Source organism: Triturus cristatus, chromosome 4_2 (genome assembly GCF_964204655.1).
Source record: "Triturus cristatus chromosome 4_2, aTriCri1.1, whole genome shotgun sequence".
Lineage (NCBI taxonomy): Eukaryota > Metazoa > Chordata > Amphibia > Caudata > Salamandridae > Triturus > Triturus cristatus.
This window is the reverse complement of record NC_140586.1, coordinates 181,831,037-181,858,754: the sequence shown is the minus strand read 5'-3', so window position 1 is coordinate 181,858,754 and position 27,718 is coordinate 181,831,037. Positions and strand designations below refer to the sequence as shown.

Sequence of the window (27,718 nt, the reverse complement as noted above, 5' to 3'; positions counted from 1 at the left end):
TCCAGCCCGAACTATCAAGCCAGGTCCTCCCTGGACTGGAAATAAGCATCCTAGGACCGGTTTCTGGGCTTCACCCCTCTTCAGCCAGGATAGCTTTGATTCCAGTGGCATAGAGAGCACGGGACCCACGTCTGGGCATACCCGTCCCACTCGGGGTGACAAATGCAAAAACAACAGTTGATGGACAGAATGCAGAACAATGTCATACATTCACTCCAGTACAGAGATCTGGGCCTAAAGCCATCTTTTTTTGCTCACCATGCCATTCCAGTTTGAACACAGCCATATGAAAATCAGTCTGGAGCCTGTGCCTCATGGGAACAGACCAGCCCGAACTGCCAAGCCAGGTCCTCCCTGGACTGGAAACAAGCATCCTAGGACCGGTTTCGGGATTTCACCCCTCTTCATTAAGGATAGCTTGATTCCAGTGGCATGGAGAGCACGGGACCCACGTCTGGGCATACCTGTCCCATTCGGGGTGACAAATGCAAAAACAAAAGTTGATGGACAGAATGCAGAACATTGTCAGACATTCACCCTAGTACAGAGATCTGGGCCTAAATCCACCGTTTTTTTGCTCACAATGCCACTCTCTTGAGGCACAGGGTCAAGACTGATATGCAAGGGAAAACATGGTGGCCAGCGAGTAGCAGGTCGTGGGTGAGCTCCCGGAACGTCCGTGAATCTTAATATGGAATTGTAGTTTCGAGTTTGCCCCTGGAAAGAAAAAAAGATGATTCGCAACGTTCTTTAAAAGAAATACATCAAAATTTCTACCTTATTGGCTTTGCGCTCAGGTCTACCGCCTCCTCGGTTCCCGGCTCCCGTGTGGTGAGAGGGGCTGGCCCCGTGTAAAATGAGAGAGAAGGCGGGGTGAGGGCTCGGTGGAAGCTTGGCGAACGAGGCAGCGCTTTCTTCGGCTAACACGGCGCCGGAACAGGTGTGGCGCAGAGCGGCCCTGGAGCTCCGTAAGGGGAGAGGAGCCGCAGCGAAAATCTCTTCCCGGGGGGCTGGAGGCGAAGGTTCACTTAGTGTGGAGGACAGTGGGGCCGTTCTATGGGGGGATGTTCCTCTGAGCGAGGGTGGCCTCTCGAAGGACTGGGAGCGGAGGAAAGCGCTCGGCGAAGTGGAGGATACAGTCCCCCTGCAACCTGACTGTACTAACAAAGCAATTACAAAAGGTAGGCGGAAAGTGGTACTTGGAGGCACCCCAGCAGAAGGGATATCTAGGTATGATCTGCGCAGTTCAATAGTAACGCTGGGCAAAGGAGATAGTTGGGGGGCAGGTGAACCTCTGAAAGATAGAGAGATCTCTGGCAAACGAGATAGGAGGCAAAAGGGTGAGAAGAGTAAGAAGGGGGAGAAGGGGAATGAGTGCGGGGAGACAGAGAAAGTAGAGAAAGAAGTAAGAGCAGGGGTCTCCGAAACTCTATATCCCACAGTGAATAAAACGATTCCCTCTTTTCCCAAAACAAAGTATAGAAAACCCCACAAGAGCTCTTACAAAAGAAAAAAACGCAAGGTCTTAAAGTAAAAATCACCCCCTCTCTCAAACCTATTTTAAAGTCCTACCGAAAATACTACTCCTGGGTGAAAACATAATGGCGGGGTGAAAGAATGATCTGGCCAAACATGCCGAGAGACAGCTAACATTTCCTGAAGATTTCCCAGACTGTCCAGAGGGGACAGGACACGAAGCAGGAGGGCCACAAATAAATTCCGGCAACGAACTGGAAAGGTTAGCCTCTAATTTTGAAAAAAAGTCTGAACAGGGCTTAAGCCATCCAGCTAAGGAAGATTTGTCACTTGGTGTACTTCTATCAGCACTAACAGATAAAATTAAGAACAGATTTGAGATAGCAGAGTCTAATCAGCGGGAGATAAAAAAGGCTTGCGAAGTAATGGAAAAGAAGATCGATGACCTCAGTTCCAGAACAACAACACTAGAAAAGGAGGTCAAAAAGCTCAGAGAAACAGTGCAGGCAAATTGTGCTGAGACTGATAAACTAAAGACTGTTGAAAAAGAGAATATGGACAGAGTAGAAAGGCTGGAAAATTTCCAGAGACGCAACAATCTGAAGATTTTGAAGGTGTCGAAAGGCAGAGGAGACAATATTAAATCACATGTTGTAAAGTTGATTAAGAATAAACTCCAGTTGGAAGAATCAGAAGAGAAAATAGCAAAAGACATACGACGCGTCCATTTAGACTCAACACAAATAGGTCCAAGCCCAGGAAAATCCTATTGAACGTTTTAACTTACTCATTAAAAGAAAAAAATATTTCCAAAGCCCTGGGGATGAAATCAATTGAGGTTTACGGAGTTAGATATGAGATAAGATCGGACGTCTCTGTTACTACCTCTAACAGGCAATGGGAGATGGGGCAAAGGATTGATAGTTTAAAATGCTTGGACGCATCAGTACAGCTATTATTCCCTGCTTATTTAAAGGTTATGCTAAATATTAATATGTACATCTTCCATTCTGTAGATAAGCTAGACGACTTCATTAAAAGTTTCCAATCGGGGAGCTAGGCCTTCCTACCATCTGTTTTTAAACATGGCTATGGTTCTATAGCGGTTATGGAGGGGTGTAAATCTTCCCTTTATATTAAACCTATGGGTATAAACTAAATTGTATCAAGCCACAAATAAGTGAATTTATAGGCAAACTCATACAGGAGTGGAAATAACACCATAATCTTTTTTTTCTCTTTTATACACATGTATGTTCCGAGGGGGGGGACTCATATGGCCATGAGCCATGTAGAAGCTGGGGAGGGTTTTCCAGGGGGTGGGGGGTCTGGGGGAAACACAGGGTGGGGAGCAGAGGGAAAAAATAAAAAAAAAAGATCCTCTGACACCTCTAAACTTTCCTTTTTCAGTATTGATTAGTCTTGTTTTTTCTTTTTTCCTTTCTCTTGCCCTCTTGACCTTGTGCTGGTTTTTTGTATTTTCAAGATAGATGGATGAGAAGAGAGGAGAGGTAATAAAAATTCTTTCATGGAATGTCAATGGTCTTAGGGTACGGGGGAGGAGGGACAACATTTTACAATATCTAAAAGACTGTCCAGCCCAGATTATTATATTGCAGGAGACCCCTTTACCAGAAAAAGAGAGTTTTTAGGTGCCAAAGCTGGATCTCCCAAGTAGCATTTACATCGCATTCGGCTGCAACTAAAGGGGTTGCCATTTTAGCAAAGAGAGGGTCTCAAGTGGTTTTTGATGGCCATGTCTCGGATAAAGCTGGAAGATGGTTAGTGGTCAAGGCGAAGCTTTCAGGCTATGCTTTTACTTTAGTGGGTTACTACGGCCCCAATCAGGATGATGTCTCCCCTCTGGGGGATTTACTAGCGGTATTAGTGGACTCTTCTGACCCAATTATTATGGCTGGAGATTTTAAAGCAGTTTTAGATCATAATCTAGATAGGACTTCACGTAGTAGAGCTTGTGTTAACTCAAAAATGTCAATGCTCATCACACAAATAATGACCCAGTTGGCACAAAGAAAAGGTTTTACATTCTATAACCAAAAATATAGACATCAGTCTAGGATAGACTATTTTCTCACAGATAGTAATCTGACTAAATGGATTCACAGGGTTGAACATGTGGGTGTCCATCTGTCAGACTATTCGGCAGTGATTGTACATCTAAAGCTATACAAGATAGCCCCCAATCTAGATGGACTCTAGATCGTAAAATTCTACAGGAAGAGGATGTCATAGCAACACTGACCAGAGAAACAGAAGAGTTTTTTCATTTTAATCAGGGGTCAGCCACACGTGGAATAATTTGGGACGCTTATAAAGCTTTTCTTAGAGGCAGATTAGGGACATTAGTGGGTGGAAGAAGGAGTTGTTATTATAATGAGGTGTCAATAGTAGAGGAACAGGTCCGGACTTTAGAGAAAGATCTGACCGACCCCATGACGGATGAAGAAGCTCGGGATAATATATCCCGAAAAGTGCAGATAGTAAAATCTAAATTGGCAACAATTCTATATGAAAGGGTGAGAAAAAAATGGGAGGCAAGCAAGCTGGCCCATTTTGAATACAGTGAAGGCTGCATCAAGTTGTTGGCCTGGAAGGTTAAAAAAGAACCGGTGAGGAATAGAATTGACCAGGTCAAATGTGAAAGCACAGATGCCCTTACAAATGACAATGAGGAGATTGAGCAGGCCTTTCATAAGTATTACAGCAGGGTGTATCAAGAAGATCTAAAACTCACTCAAGATGAGGTCGGAGCTTGGTTAGGTCAGGGCTCAGGAAAGACCCTTACTGCCGAAAAAAACAGGCATTTGAACCAGGAAATTAAAGAAGGGGAAATTGAACTTGCATTAAGGCAAGGAAAGAAAGGAAAAGCCCCAATCACCGCCGATGGCTTACCCCTTGAAGTTTATAAAGCTCTGGCAAATACATTAAAACCCATTTTTTTAGACATTTTCAATGATTTTTTTATTAATGGGGCTGAAATACCAGCCTCATGGAATGAGGCAAATATCTCCCTAATTTTGCAGCCCGGCAAATTTCCAACTAACTGTGACTCGTATTGGCCGATATCTTTATTGAATTGTGAATACAAAATCTTCGCAAAGATACTGGCCGATAGGTTGAACGGATCCATAGCAGAGTTGATCCATTTAGATCAAAAAGGTTTTATATGCGGAAGGTTTCTAAAGGAGTTAACTTTTCCTCTGATAGGCTCGATAGATTTGGCATCCACTTATGAGCTTCCACTTGCGGTAATAGCTTTAGATGCCACTAAAGCTTTTGACCGAGTTAATTGGTTTTTTTGCGGGCAGTGGCAAAACCGCCAAAAGCTAGACTATTGATCAATGGTTTCCTGACGGACTCGTTTTTTTTTAGCAGAGGCACAAGGCAGGGGTGCCCTCTATCACCACTCCTGTTCAATTTATACATAGAGCCTCTGGCCAAAAAAATCAGGGAAGACCCGGAGATTATACCTTTCCAATTTGAGGGATGGAGTAGGAAATTGGGTCTCTATGCAGACGATATTCTTATTTATACAACTAATCTCCAAAACACTTTAAGTCAGGACAGAAGCCAGGAGGCAGTCAAGGTTTTATGTTCAAATACGCAGACCCTAAGTACTTCAAGAAAGTCAGGCTGAAGATCCTGAGAGGTCTAGCAGAGACCTGGTATAGGGTCAGAAAAGCTTTAAAGATACCATATTATAGTTCTATGGTCCTATCTGGGACTCACCAGGCTCACCGGGCTAGACAAAAGATGCCTTGGCTAGGCCATTGAGAGAGGAAGGTCTAACAAGTTGCAACCACATCATATTGGATGCGCAATTATTAAGCTGGGAAACGTGCAACCACCTGTCGAATCAACAAGTATCCAGATATAAATATACACAAATACAGAGCTGGTTCCAAGATCCAAGCCTGGCGATAGGAAACACAAACAAACTGGAGGATAGACTTCTGGATGAGATAACCACTAAAAAAGAGCTTGCGATGATCTACTGGTTGCTGGTTGAGCTGGAGGATGGAGTTTTTACACTACCCACGGAATTATGGGGAAGATGCTTGCCGGAGTCTTCGCTGGAAAATAAGTGACAAGTATCAATGTCTATGTTTTTTAAAATTGTAAAATCTGCGTACCTAAGGAGAAATCACCTTTTCTCCATCCACAGAGCCTATTGGTCGCCACGGAGGTTGTCAAAGTTCGGGAGAGGAGGTGATGTAGCCTGCCCTAAGTGCGGTAGCTTGAAAGAAGATGATGTGCACATGTTTGTGGACTGTCCTGATATCCAGATATTCTGGTCTGACGTGAGTAAGGCTTTGTCCTCTATGCTGGGTACTGACATCAAGGTAAGCGTTCTGTCGATTATTTTTGGCTGTGAAGACTCCCTTGAGGATCCACAGAGAATAAGGCAATGCTGTTTTTTTACTCTATGCTACTAGCACAGAGAAATATGTAAGCAGTGGATATCTACTTTCCCTCCTAGATTTTTTAACTGGGTGTCCTCTATTAAATATGTGGCCAGTCTAGACATGAAGGTTTTTATAAAGCATAACTTTTGGCCTCCCGTTTTTGAGTGGTGTGAGCAACAAACGAACGCTGAAATCCAATGATTATGCCCTATCTGCCTGGTATGGCTGGTCTGGTTTTCTCTCCTTTCCTGCTTCCTAATCTGTGCTTTGGCTCATGGGGGATTGCAGAGGAGTGATAGCAAGGAAGTCGAGGCTGGAAGACGACGCTTCTTTTTAAACCAGGGCGGCAAAGTTTTGAAGCGGGTGTTTCCTCTCTCCTCTATCATTTGCTTCCAGTACAAATGTACAGAAGGGCATGGTACTTTCCATTTTGCTGGTGTAAGTGGAATGGTGCTTTTTTTTCTTTTAAGAGGCAATAAGAGGCAAATGCAGATTTAAAAAAAAAGAATGATTTGCAAATATCTGGGTTCAAACTGGAATGGCATGGTGAGCAAAAAAAGGATGGATTTAGACCCATATCTCTGTACTGGGGTGAATGTATGACAGTGTTCTGCATTCTGTCCATCAACTGTTGTTTTCATATATGAAGAGTAACTGCATTATTTTGGCTTTTGTGCAAACTTTAAAATAGCACAAAGAAAAACTGAAAATGGTACTAAGAAATAAGAGGAATATGGAACTTCCAATGGAAAAGTGAACATTTCTCTGTGAAGAAGTTAAATATTTAGTACCTTCTGTTTCCAGAGAAGGTGTGAGACCCAAAGATTTCCTCATTAGGTTGAGTCTTCATTTACCAATTCTAAAATCTAGAGACCAGTTAACTTCATTTTTTGGCTTGTGTGAATATTACTATAAATATTTTTTTCTGTTTTCGTTGATTTTTTTCTGTTTTAACAGCTGGCATGAGGGTAATAATGATTTGTTTTTACATTTATGTGGAAGCAACAAATAGCTGAAGATTTTGCATTAGTGAAATATAAAATCGTCAACACCCCAATTTTAATGCTCTCTTAGACTATACAGGAGGACCTTTAAATCCCTGGACCTGCTTCCATGCCCATTTTGTAGCATGACTCACCTTATATGTATTCAGCTTTCTGCTCGAAGCACACTGTTGTGTAGTGGCCAGCAGGATCACAACTGAACTATGAGTGGGGTGTCGATCCAGAAGAGGCACCAGCATGATGTCATTCTCCCTTGCTAAGAGTAGAATGGAACTTTGATTTCTGAATGGATCATGACTGTGCCAATAGAGATCACTGTACATTCAACACATCTAGAATGAGTGTTCTCTCATAATGCAATATACCTAACACTCCTGTTCTTAGATTTACATGGCAATGGTTTGAAAAGTCTTCTTACAGAAGCTACATCCCCTCACAAAGACGGACAAGGGCTATTTCATGAATATCATCCGTAGCCAAGAACAGGCTCAAAAGTGGCCCATCCACCAGTTTTGCTAAAACTGAGCTACCTCCTGTGCACCCATTAACTCATAAAATATATGAGTTAGTGCATACATTGCAGACAGTACAGCGTTAAAACATGAGGAAACAGCCACTGCTCTTTGTTTCTAAATATGTGCTTCTACATATGGGCTGTGGACAGCACAAGTTGAGCAAACATAGGTGCATGGACCCATTCTCAGCCTGCACACTGAGGTAGAACCTACTCTTGATACATCCCCAAAATCATTTTCATTCCTATTATCAAAATGAAAACCTGGAACTTATGGTGCTTGTAAGAAAGCGCCTCTTTTTTCATGCTCATTCCCATTTATGTATACTGTTGCTGCTAGTTTCTGAATTCTGTGCACAGGGGAACTACTATACAGTCCCTAGCATATGAGCTATGAACACTGAAACATGGTCTAAACGTGGGAAATTCACAATTGGTATATTTAACTTTCCAGTAAGGACATAGTACGTTTTTGAATATACACCGATGGGATAGACAGTGAAATGTCACCTCTTGACTGCATTACCTATTGTGCCAGTCACAAAAAACATGAAAAGAAGGCAACATAGCTTCAGGCCTACATTTGTAGACTGGCTCCTGAAGGTTTCAAATCAGTAGGCAGAACTATAAAAATAATCCTTATGATCAGGAGGGCAACCCTACTTTTAAATATCAGGTAGGTCACCCCTTAGCAGACTTTGAAGCCCAGAAGGGAAAGTGCCTGGTATTTAAATGTAGAACATGTGAGAATTTATTGTTTGCATGTTACTACAATGACCAGCCTCTAAGCGCTATTTTCGCTTTTAGGACTATAGATGATCCTCTGAAGAAAAAACGAAAGTACAATTAATGTATTAATCCCACGTCTGTGTGTTCCAATATGCTACAGAGATTATTCAACCACTGTGTTAAATATTTATTTAAAATTCAATATTAAGGTGAAGCTTGATTTTTGATAAATATATAGGAAAAGTAACTTTTAGAAAGTTATATATTCCCTGCCTGAAGCCCATGTGGGTTAAATAGCATTGGCCTGAAACTGGCCGGTCAGTGCTGCTTTGATGAGATATGAAATACTGCTCCAACAGTAGAGACAATGTCTTGGGACGTGCAAGATGGCTTATGGAGCAATGCGGTCCACCCTAACACAAGCAGGCCGATATAGGAGTGTCCTGGAACTTTGGTAACTAAAAAGGGGTCAGGCCAGTACCTTTATTGCTTAGTGATAAGGAAAGTGTGGAGGAGAGGGTTCTTTTGTTCTCTAAGCACCCACTTTAGACAATCAGTGAAGTAGGAAAATAGCCCCCAAACCAGTTTGGAGCGGTTGAGTGGGAGGGAACTGCTAATTTTATTAAACATACCCATAGGTGTGCCACATGCTTCCACCAAGGGCAGAAAGATTTTGCCATCTTGGATTTTACTGAGAATAGTGCACTGTGGGATCGCTTGAGTGAGGTAAACAATATATACTACAAAGTGGGAAGGTTTGCTCTATAAAACGTTTTGCCTATTGCTCAAGGAGGAAGCCCTCTGGCTGCCAGACTACCCCCTTCCCAACTCTACGGGTCAGGCAGCTAAGAACTTGGGTGTCTGGTTCGAGGAGAATCTTAGGTTCTCCATGCAAGTAAAGAAATTGGCAGGCTAATGTTTTGGCACACTGAAGTCCCTTGGGAAGTTTCTACCTTTATTACCCAAGACTGCTAAGGAGATGGTCACGCGTGCTTTGATCCTCAGCTGCCTTTACTATGCCAATGCACTCTATATTGGCCTGCCAGGTTACCAGCTCAAGAAACTTCAGATAGTACAGAATGCTGCGGCCAGAGCTATGGTAGACATTCCGGGCAGGTCCAGCGTAAGACATCATCAGCGGGATCTGCACTGGCTCCCAGTGGCTCAACTAGTCAAATTTAAGGCTCTCACGATGGCCCCCTCAGCCCTTTCCGGAGCAGGGCCACTCTACCTGAGGAAACGGTTTAGTTATTATGCCCCTCGAAGGCATCTGCGCTCCGCTTCACAGTGTTTGGCATCGATCCCTCGCTTTCGCCTGGTTAGAATTAGAGGTAGTTCGCTATCTTTCAAAGCAGCCGAAGCTTGGAATTCTCTCCCTCTTGAACTGCGCAATATTCAAGACCCATGCCTCTTCAAGAAAAGACTAAAAACCCTGCTGTTTATTTAATCGGTAATCTCTCTCAGTTCCCTTCAGTTTTCTATTATGGATGTTCCGCCGGGACACTCATGAGTAGCCATGTGCACTATAAATCACTGTAACATAACAGGAGTGTACATGGGTCATTCTCAAGCCCTGGTTAGTGAATTGAACAAAAGTAGCACTTCACCCACTGCTCATGAGAACACTTACTGGACTTGTGGAAGAACAGAAAAGGAATAGAACTCTAGTTTAAGACCTGTATAGAGACCTCAAGAACTGGAAATGCTCCCACTTGTACCCAGGACTCCAAGGGTCAGTTGGCAGAGCTCTGGTGTGGCTACAGGGACATAAACTGAAAAATATATTTTTCCAGGAGTGATCAGTTGGCAAGTTACTGCTGGACTGGACTAGATGTGGTTGGTAGCCACTTCTGGAATGTATCCAGGCCCGTACGTACTATCCCTGAGGTCCTGGGAGTCTCAGAGGTGGCTAACTGGAACTTCAGCAAAAGGTCTGAAAAGTTGGGATTTACAAAAGCTTTGGACTCTCAAGATCTCTAAAGCTTTAGCTGGACTTTGCAGCATGGTCTCTGATTTTGGAAGGACTTGTTGGATACAGCTTTAGGTTTGCCATGCTGGAAGATTTTAAGCTTCAAAAAAGAGACCAATTCTGAAGGTAGAAATCTTGACCAGGCAAAGGTGTGAAAAGCATACGCCTAAGAAGAGGACTTTGCCAACATGAAAATTGAATTTTCCTGTTTGGGGTTTTTTCAGCCAAAACCAACATGTTCAGCTAAACTTCGCTCAGCAGCCATTCAGATTTGACAAGAATTCCTTGGATACAACCTTCAACCTTACCCCACTGGAGGATATAGTCTTCCATAAAAAAACTAAAGGCCTCATGTACACATGGGGTTTGCATTCATAAACCCTAAAATTTGGTAAATCAGAGGATTTACAAATACTAAAACCCTTTTTAAATGTACTAAATGCATTTAATAATTCATAAAAGATTTTCTGAATTGTTAAATGGGATTAGGAAACAGTAAGGAATCATTATTTGGGCGCATGTTTTAAGGGTATTCCTTTCAAATACCAGTTCTTTAAGGCATGTATTAATGTTTTACAAACAAAATCTGGTCCCAAAAATAATATTTTTTCATCATTTCAAAGGAGGTGGTAACCCATTTACAACTGGGAAATGGTCCCCAAGGAACTACTTCCACTTGGTGAATGGTGAAAAAACATTTTTTAAGAGTTGACAGTGGTTTTATGGACTACTGCCTAATCTTAAAAAACTTTTAAAACATTTGTATTTCCTTTTTTTAAATGCAGCCCATTTTCCTACAAGGTATACATTAAAAAAAATACTTTACTTAAAAGCTATCACAGACATGATGATGGGGGGGCTGACCCCAGAAGGCCATTATGCTGATGTTTGTAGCCAATCATAGTGGGCCGCAATTAGCGACCTATCGCATTATTATTTATGAGTTAGGTTGAAGTCTGACCTGTATTTTGAGAACCGACCTATTAATATGTAGGTTGGTTTCGCAAAATAAGAATGCATTCGGTTACAGTTGGGGTGCAAATTGCCACCTCTTTTACCTAATGAATTCTTCGTTCATGAGTCCACCAGTCAGATGGTGCTTGGTGTATATGACCTCTGCTTTTGGCCTGAAATTGCACTTTGGTTCCTATCAATTATAAAAAGTGGATTCTTATTGCGATTTACTTTTTCTTGGCTCTTTGTTCCTTAAACTTTAAAAACCCATACTGGTGGTAACCCTTTTTGGATTTTGGTCATTTTGGTGTAATTCCTCTTAATATGTTTTTCTTAATTATTAGAAATTGGTTGTGGGATTTTTTTGGAGTTGTGTTTTGACTTTTTTTTGACTGTTTTCTCATTGCTAAATATTTTGCACATTTCCCAAGTTAAACATGTATGATCTGTGCCATAGCTACCAAGGACTGAGCCCAGATTTAAATTATTGAAACTGTGTTTGCCCATACAAGACTTCAGGACTTATTACATGGGTGGGACTTACTTCCTTCCCAACTAATAACCCATTTTCTTACAATGCTAAATTAAGACCTTACGCTTAACAAAATCACCAGTACAAACTACAGTGATGTATTTAATTCAATCATGTTGAGCTGTCCTCTTTCTTTTTCCAGAACAAGCAGAAGAATAGTGAAAGCTGCATAGAACACAAAAGTAAAGTGCCCTTAGCAACTCTCAAGCATGCAGAGAAGGAGCAAAGTCCTGCACTGCTTTCAAATGAACAAAGGCGTACGTGCTGCTAAAAACGCTATTCTTAGTGGTCCTTTTGCCAGCTTTCAAATAAACACAAACCCCATAGGCATGGCTCAACAATGTAAAGTAAACTTCATTCATGGTTAAGGTGGACAGGTAAACAACCTAAGGCATCCCCCAGGCCATAAAGTGTCTTTATAACATAACAGGTGTATTTGTAAAGCGCACAATTACCCGTAGGTGTCCTGGCGCTGAATAACAGGTGTTTATTGTTACCCAACTCAATGGTACTCATTTTATCGACCTCAAATGGATGAAAGGCTGAGTGGGCCTGCCAGGATTTGAACCTGTGACCATGAGGTCGAACACAGGTCCTTGGAGGGGCTGCTTTAGTCCACTGAGCCACCAGACCCGGTGCACAGCAGCAAAGTTTGCTTTTGCAAAAGACCGTACATCTAACAGTTTGCATATTCATTCCTTAGCAGGGGCCTCCCCTATGACCATGTAGAGCAGGATTATGCTCCGTTCAGATAGTACTAGCACATTTAATAACACAGTCCTTTCTTGGTATCTTGAGACAAAGAAAAGGGCAGTGCATCACTGTTTAGCAGCAAGACAGTGCATTAAATGATCACAGTTTACCCTTTTTATGCTGCAATCAAATCCTAATGGGTGCAAACTTATCTGTATCCATGTGCATTCTGGACAAAGGGTGGGACTTCATTGCTTGAAAGAAGAGTTTAAGTGCTGGGAAATAAGACAAGAAGGGAGGTGAGGGAAAAATGAAAAGTTGCTTTGTAGAGCAAATACACAAAAAAGATACAGAGAAGAGAATTAAGATTAGAAAAAAAAGAAAGAAGAATTAACAATATGAACGATCGAGGAAAACAAGAAAATAAATCAAATTCCTTATAAGCGCTGGAAAATTCTAACTCCTTCAATATTTATGGAGCTGAAAGAGTAAATCATAATAAATACAGATTTTTAAACTTCTTGAAAACATTGATTTTTTATTGTTTCTAGTTATTAAAAACCATAACAATTGAGCAAGAAAATGTAAAAAAATTGAAGGGAAAGAGAACTAATAAAGTCACAAGTGACCTGTTCAAAACATACAACTCTCAATTAAATGCATCATGAAAGTGCTTATTCATTACATCTTTTCCAATCAACAGTAAATCGTGATGTAGAAAATAACCTTTAAATACACTACAGCACTCTTGTGCCAACTCAATCCCTTGAAACCATTCAGTCCAAAAGAGTATAGTGCAATAAACTTTAAGAAATTTCAGAGTTTGACGGAGTTGCTGCATCACAAAAGATGGAGCCGCTAGGACGATGATTTGGGCATTACCTCAGAGATCAACTTTTGTAAACCTTTTGATACTAAGGACTTAAATCACTAGATAACAAATCCTGACATCAGAATGAGCAATACAGTGAGTAACATACATGCTATTTTCAATCAAGGTCATAAAGTGTATTTTAGAATGTTGGGGGCCTGCAGAGCCTGCTATGCACTAGTCCAAAACCAGGGCAATAAGACGCTATGGTTGTATAATTGTTGCCTGCCAACCTAGAAAGGCAAAAATGTAAACCCATTATTAATGTGCGTTAGGCTTCAAAGCAGATTGCATTCCATCCAGTTTGGCAAAGTGCATTTTACAATATCAAAGGGCCAGCCAAGCCTGGCTCGCACTAGTCCTGACCAACCTGGAAAAACAAAAGTGTAAGCCAGTTAATAAAGTGCACTCAGCAATTTCATTAGGCTGCAGAAGCCAGGGAGATTGTAATCAGATGTATAAACTGCATCTTACAATAACATATGGTATACCATGCCTAACTCGTACTAACCCTGACCATGATGGAACAATAAGGCTGCACGTAGGTGAATAAAGTGCACTGTGCACTTTTACTGGACTTAAAAAAATGCAGACCAGGGGCCTGATGTACGAACGATTTGCGAGTCGCAAACCGGTCACAAACTGGTTCACAAATGGAAAAAGGGCTGTACATTATGGGCCCGATTCCGATCTCGCTCGGAAGGGCTACGAATCGCATCTGTGAAGCGCGAGTCTGATTTGTAGATTCGATTTCCGACCGGCTTGTACGCTGTACAAGCAAGCAAGTATGGTGTGTTTTAAGCCGCGCGCTATGACCGACTTGTACCTGTCAGCGATGCCTTCCGAGCGACTTTAAAATGGCCGACGCGTATAGCGCAATGCATACGATTTCAGACCGAGCGATTGCGATGTGCGTTTCGAGCAGCCGGAGCGAGTTGAAGTCTCCGACTTGTAAAAAAGCACCGGGAAGCGGACTTCGGGGGCCGGCGGCGGACCCCCCTTCACCCGGGGCCCTACAACTAGGCCAGCGAGGGGGACCCAGGGGTCCCCTCTTCACATGCATGCATGGTGCGGGGTGCACCGAGGCGATCCCGTTACAGGGGGCATCCTTTCCCGAGAAATGCCTTTTTTGACAATGGGATCCTATGTACGCTCTGTACAACAGGCTCCCATTCACTTCAATGGGGCTCCGAGCGACTCGAGTCCGTCAGCGCTGAATTGCATCGTACTCAGTGACTCGGAGCCAAGCAGCCCGAGTCGCTCGGAAAGCTCTACGGGTGCGAGTTGGCCGTAGGGCTTTCCTAGCGAGATCGGAATCGGGCCCTTTGTATGAAAGCCAGTTGCAAACTTAAAATTGCAATGCGATCAATTTGCAACTCACAAGTTTCTGCCAACGAAATAGCGAGTCGGTATTAGGGAATCGCTAATACCGACTCACAAACAGGAAATATGAGTGAGTTGCAAATAGTGAATAGTGCCTATTTGGTCCGTTAACACATATCATTCACAACCAATTCAAACCAGGTGGTAAATGGTTGAAAATTATGAAAGCTGGCTCATAATGCATCACAGCTTTCCACAATGGCCCTGTACCTGATAGCAAGGAGGATGCGCATACTGGCAACTCAGCAGAGGAGGAAGCGGAGACAAGAAAGGATTTTTCGAACCGATCTTATCATTTTGCAACAAGCAGAAGAATACATTCATGACCAGACAGCACTGTAATTCTGGATGTCATAGACCTTTTAAAGCCACATTTAGGAGGCGGTAGTCTGTGCAGAAATTTTATCCCCACCCACCTTCAGGTGTTGTGCTCGTTAAACCTATTAGCCAGCAGAAGTTACCAGGATGTGATAGCTGTTGCAGGAGGGGTGTTTCAAAGTACACCTTGGCATTTCTTCAGGAGATTCCTAGATGCCATGCTTATCTACATCCACTGCCACATATACCTGCACAGGAATGGCCAGGAAATATAAAGTACTAAACTGCAATTTTACAGGATTTATTATTTTACCCATACCTTAGGGAGTATAGATGGGACACATGTGGCCATATGTCCACCAATCATATTGAAGTATGGTTTAGGAACCCCAGAAATACCCCCAAATACCCATTCCCTTAACATTCAAATGGCATGCAATGCCACAACATAATCACTGATATAGTGTCACAATATCCCAGAAGCACCCATGATTTCTTCATGTTTAGGAACAGCGGAATTTACAGACGACTGGAAAGAGGGGAGTTTGGGGGCGGATATTTATTAGGTACTGAAAATAAAAGTCAATAAATATTCAAAATTGCCCTATCCACATAAAATGTATGTTGCCTCACACTAATGTATGTTTTTCAGGTCACTGCGTATGCCCTACACCCCTGGATGTTTACACCCAGAATGAGAGGAGATATAACACTGCACATCATTGCACAAGGACTGTAATTCAGCAGACATTTGGGCACCTGAAATCACTGTTTGGCTACCTGCAAAAGAGTTGGGGTGCCCTACAATATGTACCAGAAATTGCCCATAAGATGGCAGAACCCTGTGTTCTACTACACACCATTGCCTGCAGGAGAGGCCTACACATTATGGTGTCAGAATCCAATTCTGAGGATGAACAACCTGGCCCACCAGTTTAGCATCCAACAGAGAAGAGCAGAGCAGTGGAGGAGAGGAGATGAGGCGCTGGGACTGCATTGCAAAGCATTACTTCACAAGGTACGTCATGGTTACTTCAACAAATTGAAATAAAATGTTTTCACAATAGTTTGATTTGTCAAAGTGAAGATACCTTTATTGTAGGTGTGGGCAGTGAACTCCGCTCTGCTGGTGGAGTTTGCAGAGGTTTGCCACTCCGCGCTTGGCTTGGAGAGCAGAGTTTGTCAAAAACTTCGCCCACCACGTGTAGCGGAGTTACCAGCGCCCACCCCTACTGTTCCTCAGGTGCACCGCTTGAAATTGTGTGTGTTGCATTGCTATATATGCACAGAGATTACAGAGCTACATGTCACGGCCCAATGCAAAGATGTCACAGAGCGCAGCTAGAATGCTAACCTGTTTCAGGCATATTATGGCCAGCTGTCTCCCCTGTACCATCTTTATGTCTATGACAGTGGATGATGTTCCAGCCCAGCCAGGAATGCTATTCCAGGCCATGTGCCCAGAATTATATGATCCGGTGTGGTTTACTGAGTGCTGTTGCTAGGACCGTTGACGTCAAGCTGGCTAAGCAGGTGAAGCTGGGCTCGTCTCCCGGTGTCAGCTCATCGCAGCACGGCCACTGGGCTGCTCTCGACACTCACCAGCAGCTAAGACAAAACAGCATCCCACGCCAAGAATGAGATGAGCCCTGAGTCCCACCACAGTTCCGGGAAGTCTATCTGACCTCCCACATCGCTGTCCCATGCCAGCAGGTTTCTTCTCCTATCCACCCCTCCAGATCTGGCTCACGAGCATAGCTGCGTGTTGAGTCGCTGCGATCCCCCCTTCTGCTTCCAAGGCTCCACCAAGATTCAGGTGCTTTCTGTGTCTAGAGGTAGTCTGCCATGTGCCAGGAGTAACTGGACAAGGTAAAGGAGTGGCACGGCTGAGCAGAGGCCACTGTCAAAACCCCATTCCAGGGGAGTTGGGGAGGATGGAATAACCTACCACCTTCAAAGACAAACCTTAATTCAGTGCGCTAGACTCTAATGTATCCAAACAGACCACTCTCAGTGTTTATGTATTTGTATAGCGGTTTAGTCACCGGGGTTGTTTTCACCTTTTGTAACTCCTGACAAGCTCTCGGCACCTTTCCTGTAGCATGTTCTTTCAAAAATTGGGAAGACAGTTTTAGTCCTTACTTCCTTCTATGTGCCGAGATTGGGCAGAAGAAAGCCCACAGGAGATGTTTGCACTGCACTGACAGCTAAGGGTGGAACTCCACGGATTCCCGCAGGGTTTTTATGCAACTCCACGAAGAGAAAATATTTGTCTTCCGCTCACCCCTACTTTATTGTCAGGTGTTTAACTAAAGTTTAAAAAAAATCTGTCTATTTTATGCATTAATGTATGCAACATGAGGTCAACATGTAAGTTGGTTACAGCACCAACCTAAATTAAACAAAACATATTTAGGCACTCCATGATAGGCACCCCTCTAATTTTTCTGTGACTATGTGCAGAATGGGACATTACACCATGTTGAGGTGCAGGAGTAGGGCTACAACGGTGTTTCAGCACTTGTGCATCTGTGACAGAGATGCTGCTGACACTTGACAATTCCTAACTATGAGGTTGCCCTTCAAAAATGTGCACTGTCTGCATGGCTTCCACTTCAGGGGTAATCTGGCCAAGGCCCCTCGACATATTCCCACTAAAGAACCCCATTTTGACCTTTAGAGTCAAAGTGCTCTTTGATAATGCTGAGGTGGCTTGTGCAAGCCTTCAAATTGAGCTTGTTAAGGCACCTATACACACTCTCTCCGCCCCTCTGATTGCTAGTGTCCTCTGTCATCTGTGAGCATTCCTTCTCTAGGATACTAGTTAGGTTGTCCATTTTTGTGGCCACTGTATTGAAGCCCACTAATACTGCATGCTGAATGTTATGCAATTTTCTGTTGACTAATTTAATTTGTTTGTGCTCCAGGCATTGAATCTGCAGCATGGACACCTCAGGCCTACCAAATGGTGTTTGCTGTTCTGAAGTTGCCTGGGACAGAGAAGGCTGGTGTACATGAGGAATTTCACGGTGCTGCTCCGGCCCATTTTAGTATCTCGCAATTATCTACTAGAACCCACTCTGGTCGGATGGAACTTTTTACTTGCCCAATAGCGTGGAGGGAATAAACACAATTATCAAAAATGCTGTCCGCAATTGGTCATAATTAAGGACTCGAGACTTAATCTCTTGGCTCTCTGGCTTTTATCAGCATAAAGATTTGAAGATACAAAGTCCTCAATACGAGGCACAACAAGTACATAGGCACTAACACAAAGGCTACTCTACGAAGAATCCGCATACGGCTAAAAATGACTAAAAGCACAATCTCTAAAAGCATGAGGTAGAAAACTACCAAGCCAATGTCGATACTAGGGACACTGGACCATACCATCTCTGTCCCTACTCTGTACTAGATGACATCCCTACTTAGCAATCCCTTGAGACCCTCAATCGAAAGGTGTCAGAGTGAAACTTCCTAAGAAGTCTTCACTTAGAGAGCTTGATCTAAGTTGCCCCCTCTAGCTCTTCGCCTACCCTTTCTCTGCTCTGGGCTGCTCTGATCTGCTGTCCACCCTCGGGGCGCTTTCCCTAATACAGAACCCCAAGTCTCAGAACACGCCCTTTGCGCCTCCTCTTCTGCGGGGTCGGCTTTCAGTAATTTTCCACCGAGCGCTGTCCAGTTCCATCGTCCATCGCTTGGCCTTGAGTCCCAGACGCCATCCGCACTAGGAGTTACGATTGGCACATTCCAATGCACTCCCATGTCTGGCTTTTACCACATAAGTCAATTCATGAACAAAGAGCTTCTCTACTAACGAGCAACTGTCCTTGCACCTGGGGTGAGATCATGCAAGGCAGACATACTCTGCATCTTTTAACTTTGCAATTTACTACAGCCTAAAACCTCTACTGGAATAAATCCTTTTTGGCCTATTGCCCTTGGCTAACATAAGAAAATACCAGGCCTTTCGCCTCAACGATATATGCGAATTCTGGCCACTACTTCGGTTACACAAGCATGTCTAAATCACAGTATTGACATTTACGTCTTTCTTTCATGTGTGGTCAAACTAAACAGTCTACAGACACGAATTCTAATCTACACGTTTTTAACATCACCTTGTTCAAAGGACTAAACTCTATGCATTTCTCTAATACATACACAATATGCTTGTACATAGCTAACACTTCTATTGAAATCGATATAGGTTATACAATTCTTTAATACATTACACACAAAATACCTGAGTACACATTTGATTATATGCGGGTGCCGACTAACAGTGAATACAACGCACCCCTACAATTTTCAACCTTTTAAGCGCTACATCAGTTCCCCCCTTTGATGACATCTGTCATCACACCATTACAATCTTCTTCTTTGGAACTGATTTAAACAGTGCTGGTCATGACTCTGCCATGTCGAACTCCCTCCATTCTCTTAAGACTTTCATATTGCTGCTCCTGAAACTTCGCCATTCTTTTCTCGTTTGCTCTAAGAGCTCTTTCAACCTTGCCTCCTTGATACCACTTCCACGCTTTCACGCAACCCCACAAACAAATCACACAAACAACTGCAATGATAATCTGCTTCAATACTGATCCAAGAAATCCTCTTCCCAAATTCGCAAACCACGTTCCCACTCTTCCAAATCCTTGTCCAATCTTTTCCCACACATTCTCCTCTGTCAAGTCCATAATCTCCTTGTGAATAGTTGTGATGTTATCTATGTACTTCCCTAACTCCTTCGTGTTGTCTGGAATATATGTGCAGCATTCTTGAACCTTCAATAATTTGCAGACTCCGCCTTCCTTGGCTAATAACACGTCTAACGCAAGGCGATTCTGCATAACCATATTTCGTATCGACAACATCTCTCCAGCCACCAACAACAAAGACCTCGCCGTATTCATAGACAACTCATCAACTACAGTCGCCAACCTCCTGATCTTCACATCCATACTAGGTATCATTGCTCCGTATATGTCCCCAATCACTGCACCTGCGTTTACGGCCCTACGTCTTCTAGAATGTTGTCTCGTCTCTAACAACTCCAAGTCCTCTGTGTGATAAATCTTCGGGAATATGATAGCCAAATAGCATATGCCATACCAATTTGCAGGTAACCTGACATAAGCATTCTTCCCACATACATAATACACCGTCGGAATCACCTCTACTGGACCTTGCATAAAGTCCTTAACAGAAGCCTCCAGAGTGAAGGTCTGAGAACAGGTGCTATGTCCTACTGCAACCTTCTCCGTGGCCGATTGAGGCCGCCCAATACACAAGTTCCCTCTCTGCACTTCATCTAACGCTATTGGTCCATAACTTCCCTTGGACCTGTGAGCCCTCTCCTCGTCCGTCCAATCTACTGGGCTATCTCCGGTGTCTCGTGTCTGGGTCAACTTTCTATACCTGTCCTCTACTTGATCAATGAATTTCTTCTCCGTCCCAGATAACGCACATGTCAGGTTATGCCTGTGAGCATGCGCAGTATCCAACTTCACAGTCGGTCTAAAATACTTAAGGAGTCTGTCCTCTTTCTTATAATAATCATATTTATTCAAATGCTTGATGGCTGGAACTTCAGGAAGTACCGTATCAAAATTTGAAAAGAAATACTCGAACTGTCTCCTGTCGTAAAATAAACTGAGCAATAAACTACAAGAAATCCCATAGGTCAATGGGAGATGATGATACTTGATACCTTCATCCACTGAAGCGGGCAACTGCATACACACATAACAGTCCTTCACATCCATCGCATCAACATATTCATACAATAACTTTGCATAAGCATTAAGCTTAAAATCACCCTTCGACAAATCCATGTGGAGTCTGCGATCCTCACTTAACTTGGATGTTCCCTGCTCTCTGATATTGACACCTCTCTGCTCTGGGGTAATAGGTGTAGGTGCTCCCTGAACCTTCCCCTCCTGCCTGTGAGCCACCATGTATGAACTTATCACTACTGCAAATATAGTGACTATCACAACCCCTATCAGTGTGCCTATTATCAATTTAGCCCTACGATGTGTGGTTGCAGGATCTGCCATCTTCAGGATATACTCAATGTCCAATACAGTTTCTGGAATGGTAAGTCTCTTTATCATTAATGTCTCTTTCGTGAACTTAGGCAAACCCTCCCTAACTGTTCTTCGTTCTATAACGGAAAAATCCCTAATTTTGTTCTTCTTCCGCTCGGATCTAGGTTATCTTCTTCCCTGCTTGCAACCCTCTCGAATCAGTCCAACATAACTGCTGGTCCCAACAGTTCCAGGACTCCCTGCAATATTTCGAGCTTAAGGATAATCAGTTCTTGTGGATCTGGCACAGTAGTGAACGTCGGGAACTCTAAATTGTCCAAGATCATACCTCGAATGACACTCAGGAAAGGCGGACTCGAAATATGAATCGTCAGAATTCCTTCGATCTCCAATCCCGGAACTTTCAGCAACACTTCCACTCTCTGGAGCGGGACACTGTTGACCAATGTCATCGAGCTCAATCTTCCCGTGCTCGGTAACCCTGGCATCAGTCACTGGATATGCCCACTCTGGTGAAGCGTACTTCCGACTTGGCACTCTAGTTCTCTTTGATCTTCTCACACCACCTTGAGGATACTCCTCGTCGCCTGATTCTTCTTCTGGCTCCTCCGAAACTGGTGCAAGATCTGTGTCCGGTACCAACTTCAGGTTCACCCGTTTCTGTCTTGCGGGCCAAACCCTGTCTGCTTCTGTGGCACCTCCGGTCTTCCCTTCGATACCCTGTGCCCTGACCTCCTCCTCTTCGGCAGAACTCGATTCCGTACTACCCACTGCACCTCTTGCTCCTTCGCCTGTTTCTGGGTCAGTACGTCTTTCACGTCCTTCCTCAGCTCGATTCAGTGCACCATAAGCCGCTTCAGCAACCCTTACAGCTTGACTGGCCCTCTCAGGTAGCTCTGTCGGCTCAGCTGGGACTTCGTTCTCGAGAGGGGCTGTATCTTCTAAGGGTGCTGGAACTCTGCGGGTATGGGAAGCATGCACCCAGTTCGGTAAACCTCCACACTTAACGGCTGTGTTCATAATGAGGATCACTTGAAACGGGCCGCGCCACCTTGCATCCAAGCAACTCTTCCTCACGTGCTTGCGGACTAAGACCCAATCGCCTGGGCATAAGTCGTGGCACAGGTCGCTCGCAGCTGGAACCGTTGCTGTCTGCACCTGCTGAGACACAGAACGGACCACGTCAGCAAGACCTTTACAATAGTCCAGGATCATATCATCAGTGATATTTATCAGTGCTGTAGCGGGTATTGCAGGCAAACGCATCGCTCTTCCCATGAGGATTTCATGGGGTGACAACCCAGTCCTCTTATCAGGCACGCTTCGGAGGCTCATAAGGACCAAGGGTAATGCATCAGGCCATTTCAGAGACGTAGACGAACACACTTTCGCCATCCGAGCCTTCAGAGTTCCATTTACCTGCTCCCCTATCCCTGAAGCTTCTGGTCTATAGCTACAATGTAACCTCTGATCTATATTCAAGGCAGCACAAAGCAACTTCATAACTTCGCTATGGAAATGAGTTCCTCTGTCCGATTCAAAGGACGTCGGGAACCCGTACCTTGGAATGAGTTCTCTCAATAGTAGTTTTGCTACCGTGAGTGTGTCACATCTGCGTGTAGGGTATGCCTCCACCCACCTGGAAAAGACACATACTAACACTAATATGTACCTCAACCCATTACATTTCGGCATTTCAACAAAATCCAGCTGCATCCTATTGAAAGGTCCACCTGACCTCTCTATGTGACTCAACGTCACAGCTGTCCTCTTTCCTACATTCATCTGTTGACAAGTGACACACCTCTGGCACCCGGTTTCAGCCACTGCCCGAAACTTCGGGTTGTACCAAGTCTGACGAAACACTCTCATCATTGCGTCCCTACCTAGATGTACAGCACCATGTATCAGCCTCGCCATGGGGTTCAACAAACTTTCCGGCAACACTGCTCGTCCATCATTCGAAACCCATATATCCACATCTCCTTTCTCACATCCAGCTCGTATCCAACTATCTCGCTCCTGATCAGAAACCCCTTCCTGAAGCTGTTTCAGTTCCTCCCATGAGTCTGCCATTGCTAACATTTGATCATACACTAATTCCTCCTCCGTTTCTTCAATGTGAGTCTCCGTAAAATTGCATCCCTGCTCTGCACAAAACCGAGCTACTTCATCAGCATAATTATTACCCAATGAAACAAAATCATTTCCTTTCGTGTGTGCAGCACATTTAACAAACAGCAATTTCATCAGGGCCTTGCAATGCTTCAAGCAATTTTCGTACATGGTCACCATTTCTTATAGGAGAACCTGAAGACGTCATAAACCCTCTCTGGGACCATAGCTGTCCGAAGTCATGAACCACACCAAACCCATACTGGCTGTCCGTGTAAATCGTTACACGGATCTTCTCAGCTGCCAAACAGGCACGAGTCAAGGCAATGAGCTCAGCCACCTGCGCGGAGTGTACTCCTTCTAAACAAGCGGCTTCGACCACACCCGTGATGGTGCATACAGCAAAAGCTGCTCTCAATCGACCGACACTGTCTCTTAAACATGAACCGTCCACAAAGAAAATCTCATCTGACACTGGGAGCGGTTCATCGACAATGTCAGGTCTCGGTTTGGTGCATAGTTCCGTAACGTCGAGACAATCATGGTCCTCACAATCTTCATTATCATCTATATTTGGAACAGGTAACAATGTAGCAGGATTTAAAACAGCACACCTCTTCAATACCACATTATCGGCTGCAAGGATCACTTGCTCATAACGAGTCAGCCTATTATTCGTGAGGTGCTGTGTTTTAGTCCTAGTCATCAACAATTCAACAGAATGTGGCACATGTACAGTAAGAGGATGACCCATTACAATGCTCTCACATCTCTCGATGCTGACACCTGTTGCCGCAACGGATCTGAGACATCCGGGCAACGCAGAAGCTACTGGATCTAAAGTAGCTGAGAAATAGGCAACTGGTCTACGGACACCTCCATGATTCTGGGTTAACACTGCTAACGCGCAACCTTCTCTTTCGCAGCAGAACAATGCAAATGCCTTGTTGTAATCCGGCATTCCCAACGCAGGAGCGCTACATAAGGCTTCTCTCAGCCTCAGAAATGATTTCAAACATTCGTCGTCCCATGGTACCGGATCACTTACATCCTTTCGCGTCAGCTGCTGTAAAGGCTTCGCTTCAAAGGAAAAGTTTGGGATCCACTGGCGGCAATAACCCACCATTCCCAAAAACATTCTAACTTCCCTCTGCGTCGAGGGAACTGGCATTCTCAGAATCGCATCAATGCGATCTGGAGACACCTTTCTTTTACCCTTCTCGATTCTGTGCCCCAAATACTGTACCTCAGGTAAACAGTATTGCAGCTTGTTTGGAGACACCTTGTGACCATTCTCTCCCAGGAAATTCAACAGAGCAATGGTATCGGTTCTGCAAGCGTCTTCTGTCTCCGATGCAACGAGCAGGTCGTCAATGTATTGCACTAAAACAGAGTTTTGTGGCAACACAAGACTTTCAAGGTTTCTCTTTAGCAGCTGATTAAAAATCGATGGGCTCTCCGTATACCCCTGTGGGATACGACACCACGTTAATACACGATTTTCTAGTCTAAATGCAAAAAGAAATCTGCTCTCTTCATGTAGGGGAATCGAAAAAAATGCCTGACACAAGTCAATCACTGTGAACCATTCAGCTTCACATGGGATCTGAAACAGTATCACAGATGGATTCGGTACCACTGGACAACATGGAACAACTATGTCGTTTATTTTCCGCAGGTCTTGCACTATCCTGAACTTCCCACTTGGTTTCTGCAGTCCCATAATGGGCGAGTTACATGGACTACCCATGATCTCCACCAGTATTCCCTGCTTAATCATAGACTCGATCACAGGCTTAATCCCAGCAATCGTTTCAGGGGATAATTTGTACTGAGGTGTTCTCGGGAATTCCACGTTTGGCTTAACCTGTATCTTCACCGGTTCCACTCCCCTGACTAAGCCAATCTCCACTCCACTTAGGTCCCACACGTCGGTCGATACTGACTCCCTCAAATCCTGTGGAAGCTCCTCCACTGTCAAAGCTGGGTACATTTCCACACACACACGCTGATTTGCAACCTTAAAGGTCGCGTCATCGTCCCTTGTCTGCACCTCTACTCCTTTCGGGGTACAGTATATTGTGCAATTGAGCTTGCACAATAGGTCTCTTCCCAACAAACAAACAGGACTAGAATCGCACACCACGAACTGATGTCGATCCCTAAAGTTTCCTATCCTGACTGGAATCGGTTCTGTCAAGGGGCTAACTAGCCTCTTGTTCGCCACTCCAACCACCTGTATGCTTTCTCCAGAAAGGGCTACCCCCGGAACTACCGCTGATCTTATAGTTGACCTGGTAGCCCCCGTATCAACCAAAAAGGTAGTAGGGTGTCCGTCGAGTTCTGCTTCCACAAAGGGTCCTCTCTGATCTACCTCTAAAATGGCCCTTAGTATGCAGTCATCATCTTGTCCTAAACTCAACCGAGCCAGTAAATCCATATCCTTCTCCTCGCTAACTTCAAACATGGGCATCTGCAAATAAGCTCGGGCTCCCTGCTGTATGTTCTGTATCCTGGGTGGCTGGGGAATCTGCACTTGCGGGATGCCGGTCCCCCCTTGCATCCTTCTCGGTGTAGTCACCGTCTGTACCTGTTCCGCCCCAGGGACCTGACTCATTCCTCCCTCTATCTGTGGCTGATTATAGGGGTTCAAGGGACACTCGCGCCTCCAGTGTCCCACCTGGTGACACTGGTGACAAGCAGTCGTCTTTTTCAGTATTGCTACATCTATGCCTGTCCTAGGGTCTACGGGCCTCGGCCTTCCCTGACCCTGCGCGTTCTGATTCCCTGTCTGGTAGCTTCCCTGTCTCCTTACCACTGGACCCCCATTCGGCGGTCCCTGAGCAGCTTGCATCTGAATGAGCAATAGATTATCTTTCATCTTCTTATGCTTCGACTCAATCTCATCCGTGCAGTACCTAGCGTACCGCAAGATTTCATCTACGGGCTTATTCTGCCAACAGATCAAATGCTGTTGTATCATAAGACTAACCTCGGGCTTCAAACCCAGCACAAACTTAGACACAAACTGTCCCATATCTTTCGTCTCTAACTCGTCTAGACCACTGTACTGCTTGAAAGCCTTCAAGAGTCTCTCATAAAATTCATGTACTGTCTCCTTTGGCTCCTGCACCGTCCTGTCTATTTTCACCCAATCAATGTCTTGGGGTGAAACCTTCGATTTCAACCAGGTAATTACTTTCTCATACAGCCTCATCACTGCTGGCGACGGACCATTTGTAATCATATTCCTCTCAGGCTCATAGTCCGGCCAATCAACAGCAACCTTACATGCGTTCCACAGATCTCCCGGAACCACAATATCGAATAAGGTATTTAGGTCTATCCACAACACCTTCGAAATCTTAACAAAACGCTCAACCTGCTTGTACCACTCTGCAGGTTTCTCCCTGAGCCTGGGAAAATCATTCGTGAACTATGCCAAATCCCCCCTGCTCCATGGTACATGCACATATCCTCCATTCGCCACTTCCCTCAGGGGAAAGGTCTTTGCTAGTAACAACCCTTCACCCGGAGTTCCTCCTTCCGCTCCCTTAGAGGTCTTTTTCTTTGACCATTTTTCCTCCCATTTTTCAAGCATCAGCCATGGCCGCATGGCTAGAACCAGTTCTCTGGCATGTGACCTCAATCCAACAACCCTCTTCTCCTCCAGCTCCCGCTCGGTATAGTGCATCCTATGACTTCCTTGCAACACCCTAGTCTTGGTTAAATCCACCTCATATTCCTTCGCCAATCCCCTCAATTTCTCGTGTGCCATTCGTGCTTTCCGACTCACATCTTTCGCTACAAAAACAGTTCATCCGGACTGTAGGATACTATTCTCTCAAGAGGTAGACTTCCATATATAATTTCGTCTACCTCTGCCTTGAGCCTTACTATATCTATCATGCCTGCCTTCAAGGCTCCTTTCAACACCTGACAACTTGCTCCACGTCTCTCGTCATATTCACATTCTGGTTCCTTCTCTCTCCTCTCTTCTGGTGTTTCTATAGGAGCAGAATAACTCCTAAAGTTATCCCGAACTCCCTCCGATTGGACCACATTCGGGTTTAGATGCCTCTCTGACGGTACCCATGACCTTAAATCTGATCTCGATTCCATCAGATTTCTCGGTCTCACCGGTCTCTGTTCCTCTTCGACCCTAGATGTGTCCGATACCGCCGCCAATGGTGTACTCCATTGTACAGGGCTTGGAGGTCAGGCCGTTGCCCCTTCCAACCCACTTTCCTCACTTTCTCTCCTCGTTCTTTCTGCCACTTGTTCAGACCTCTCACTTTCCTCCGATTCCGGACTGTATATTGACACAATTGGTCCAATGGTCACCAGTACCCTCAATGCATCCGGTAACCTCATCTCTCTCTCAATCCTCCCACTAGCCTCAGACTGACTCCGTGAACTCTCTGTTCCAAACGAGACCAACCCTTCCACTCGAGTCTCGGGTGGCATTGTTACTCTTCTAGTTTCCCCTCTCTCACCCCATCTATCGTCTGCTTCATCTGGATTATAAGGAGGTGGTCTCTCGTCTAACAATCTTTGCAATACTCCATCATCGGAGTCACTCTCTTCATCCTGTGCTTTCACATGCCTTATCCCCGTCGAGTCTATCAGTAAGGGATACAGTTTCTGTTCCTCAATTGTCTGCACTCTCCATCTTTTCTC

At 44.4% G+C, this 27,718-nt stretch overlaps 1 protein-coding gene across 6 annotated transcripts in view; it reads left to right on the top strand.

The window, feature by feature from the left end:
* Positions 1-27,718, top strand: part of LOC146833305 (uncharacterized) — a 328,801-nt gene that overhangs the window by 74,159 nt on the left and 226,924 nt on the right. For 3 of the 6 annotated variants that reach the window (XR_014960564.1, XM_085601007.1, XM_085601003.1), the window contains exons 1-3: positions 893-1,181; positions 5,663-5,798; positions 15,523-15,888. Coding sequence is in view for 5 of the 6 variants with exons in the window: in XM_085601007.1 (XP_085457133.1) it covers positions 15,679-15,888 (210 nt within the window). In the remaining variant the exon portion in view is untranslated. Of the gene's footprint in view, positions 1-892; positions 1,182-5,662; positions 5,841-15,522; positions 15,889-27,718 lie in introns of those variants that run through there. The other 3 variants (XM_085601004.1, XM_085601005.1, XM_085601006.1) reach the window with 3 other exon arrangements.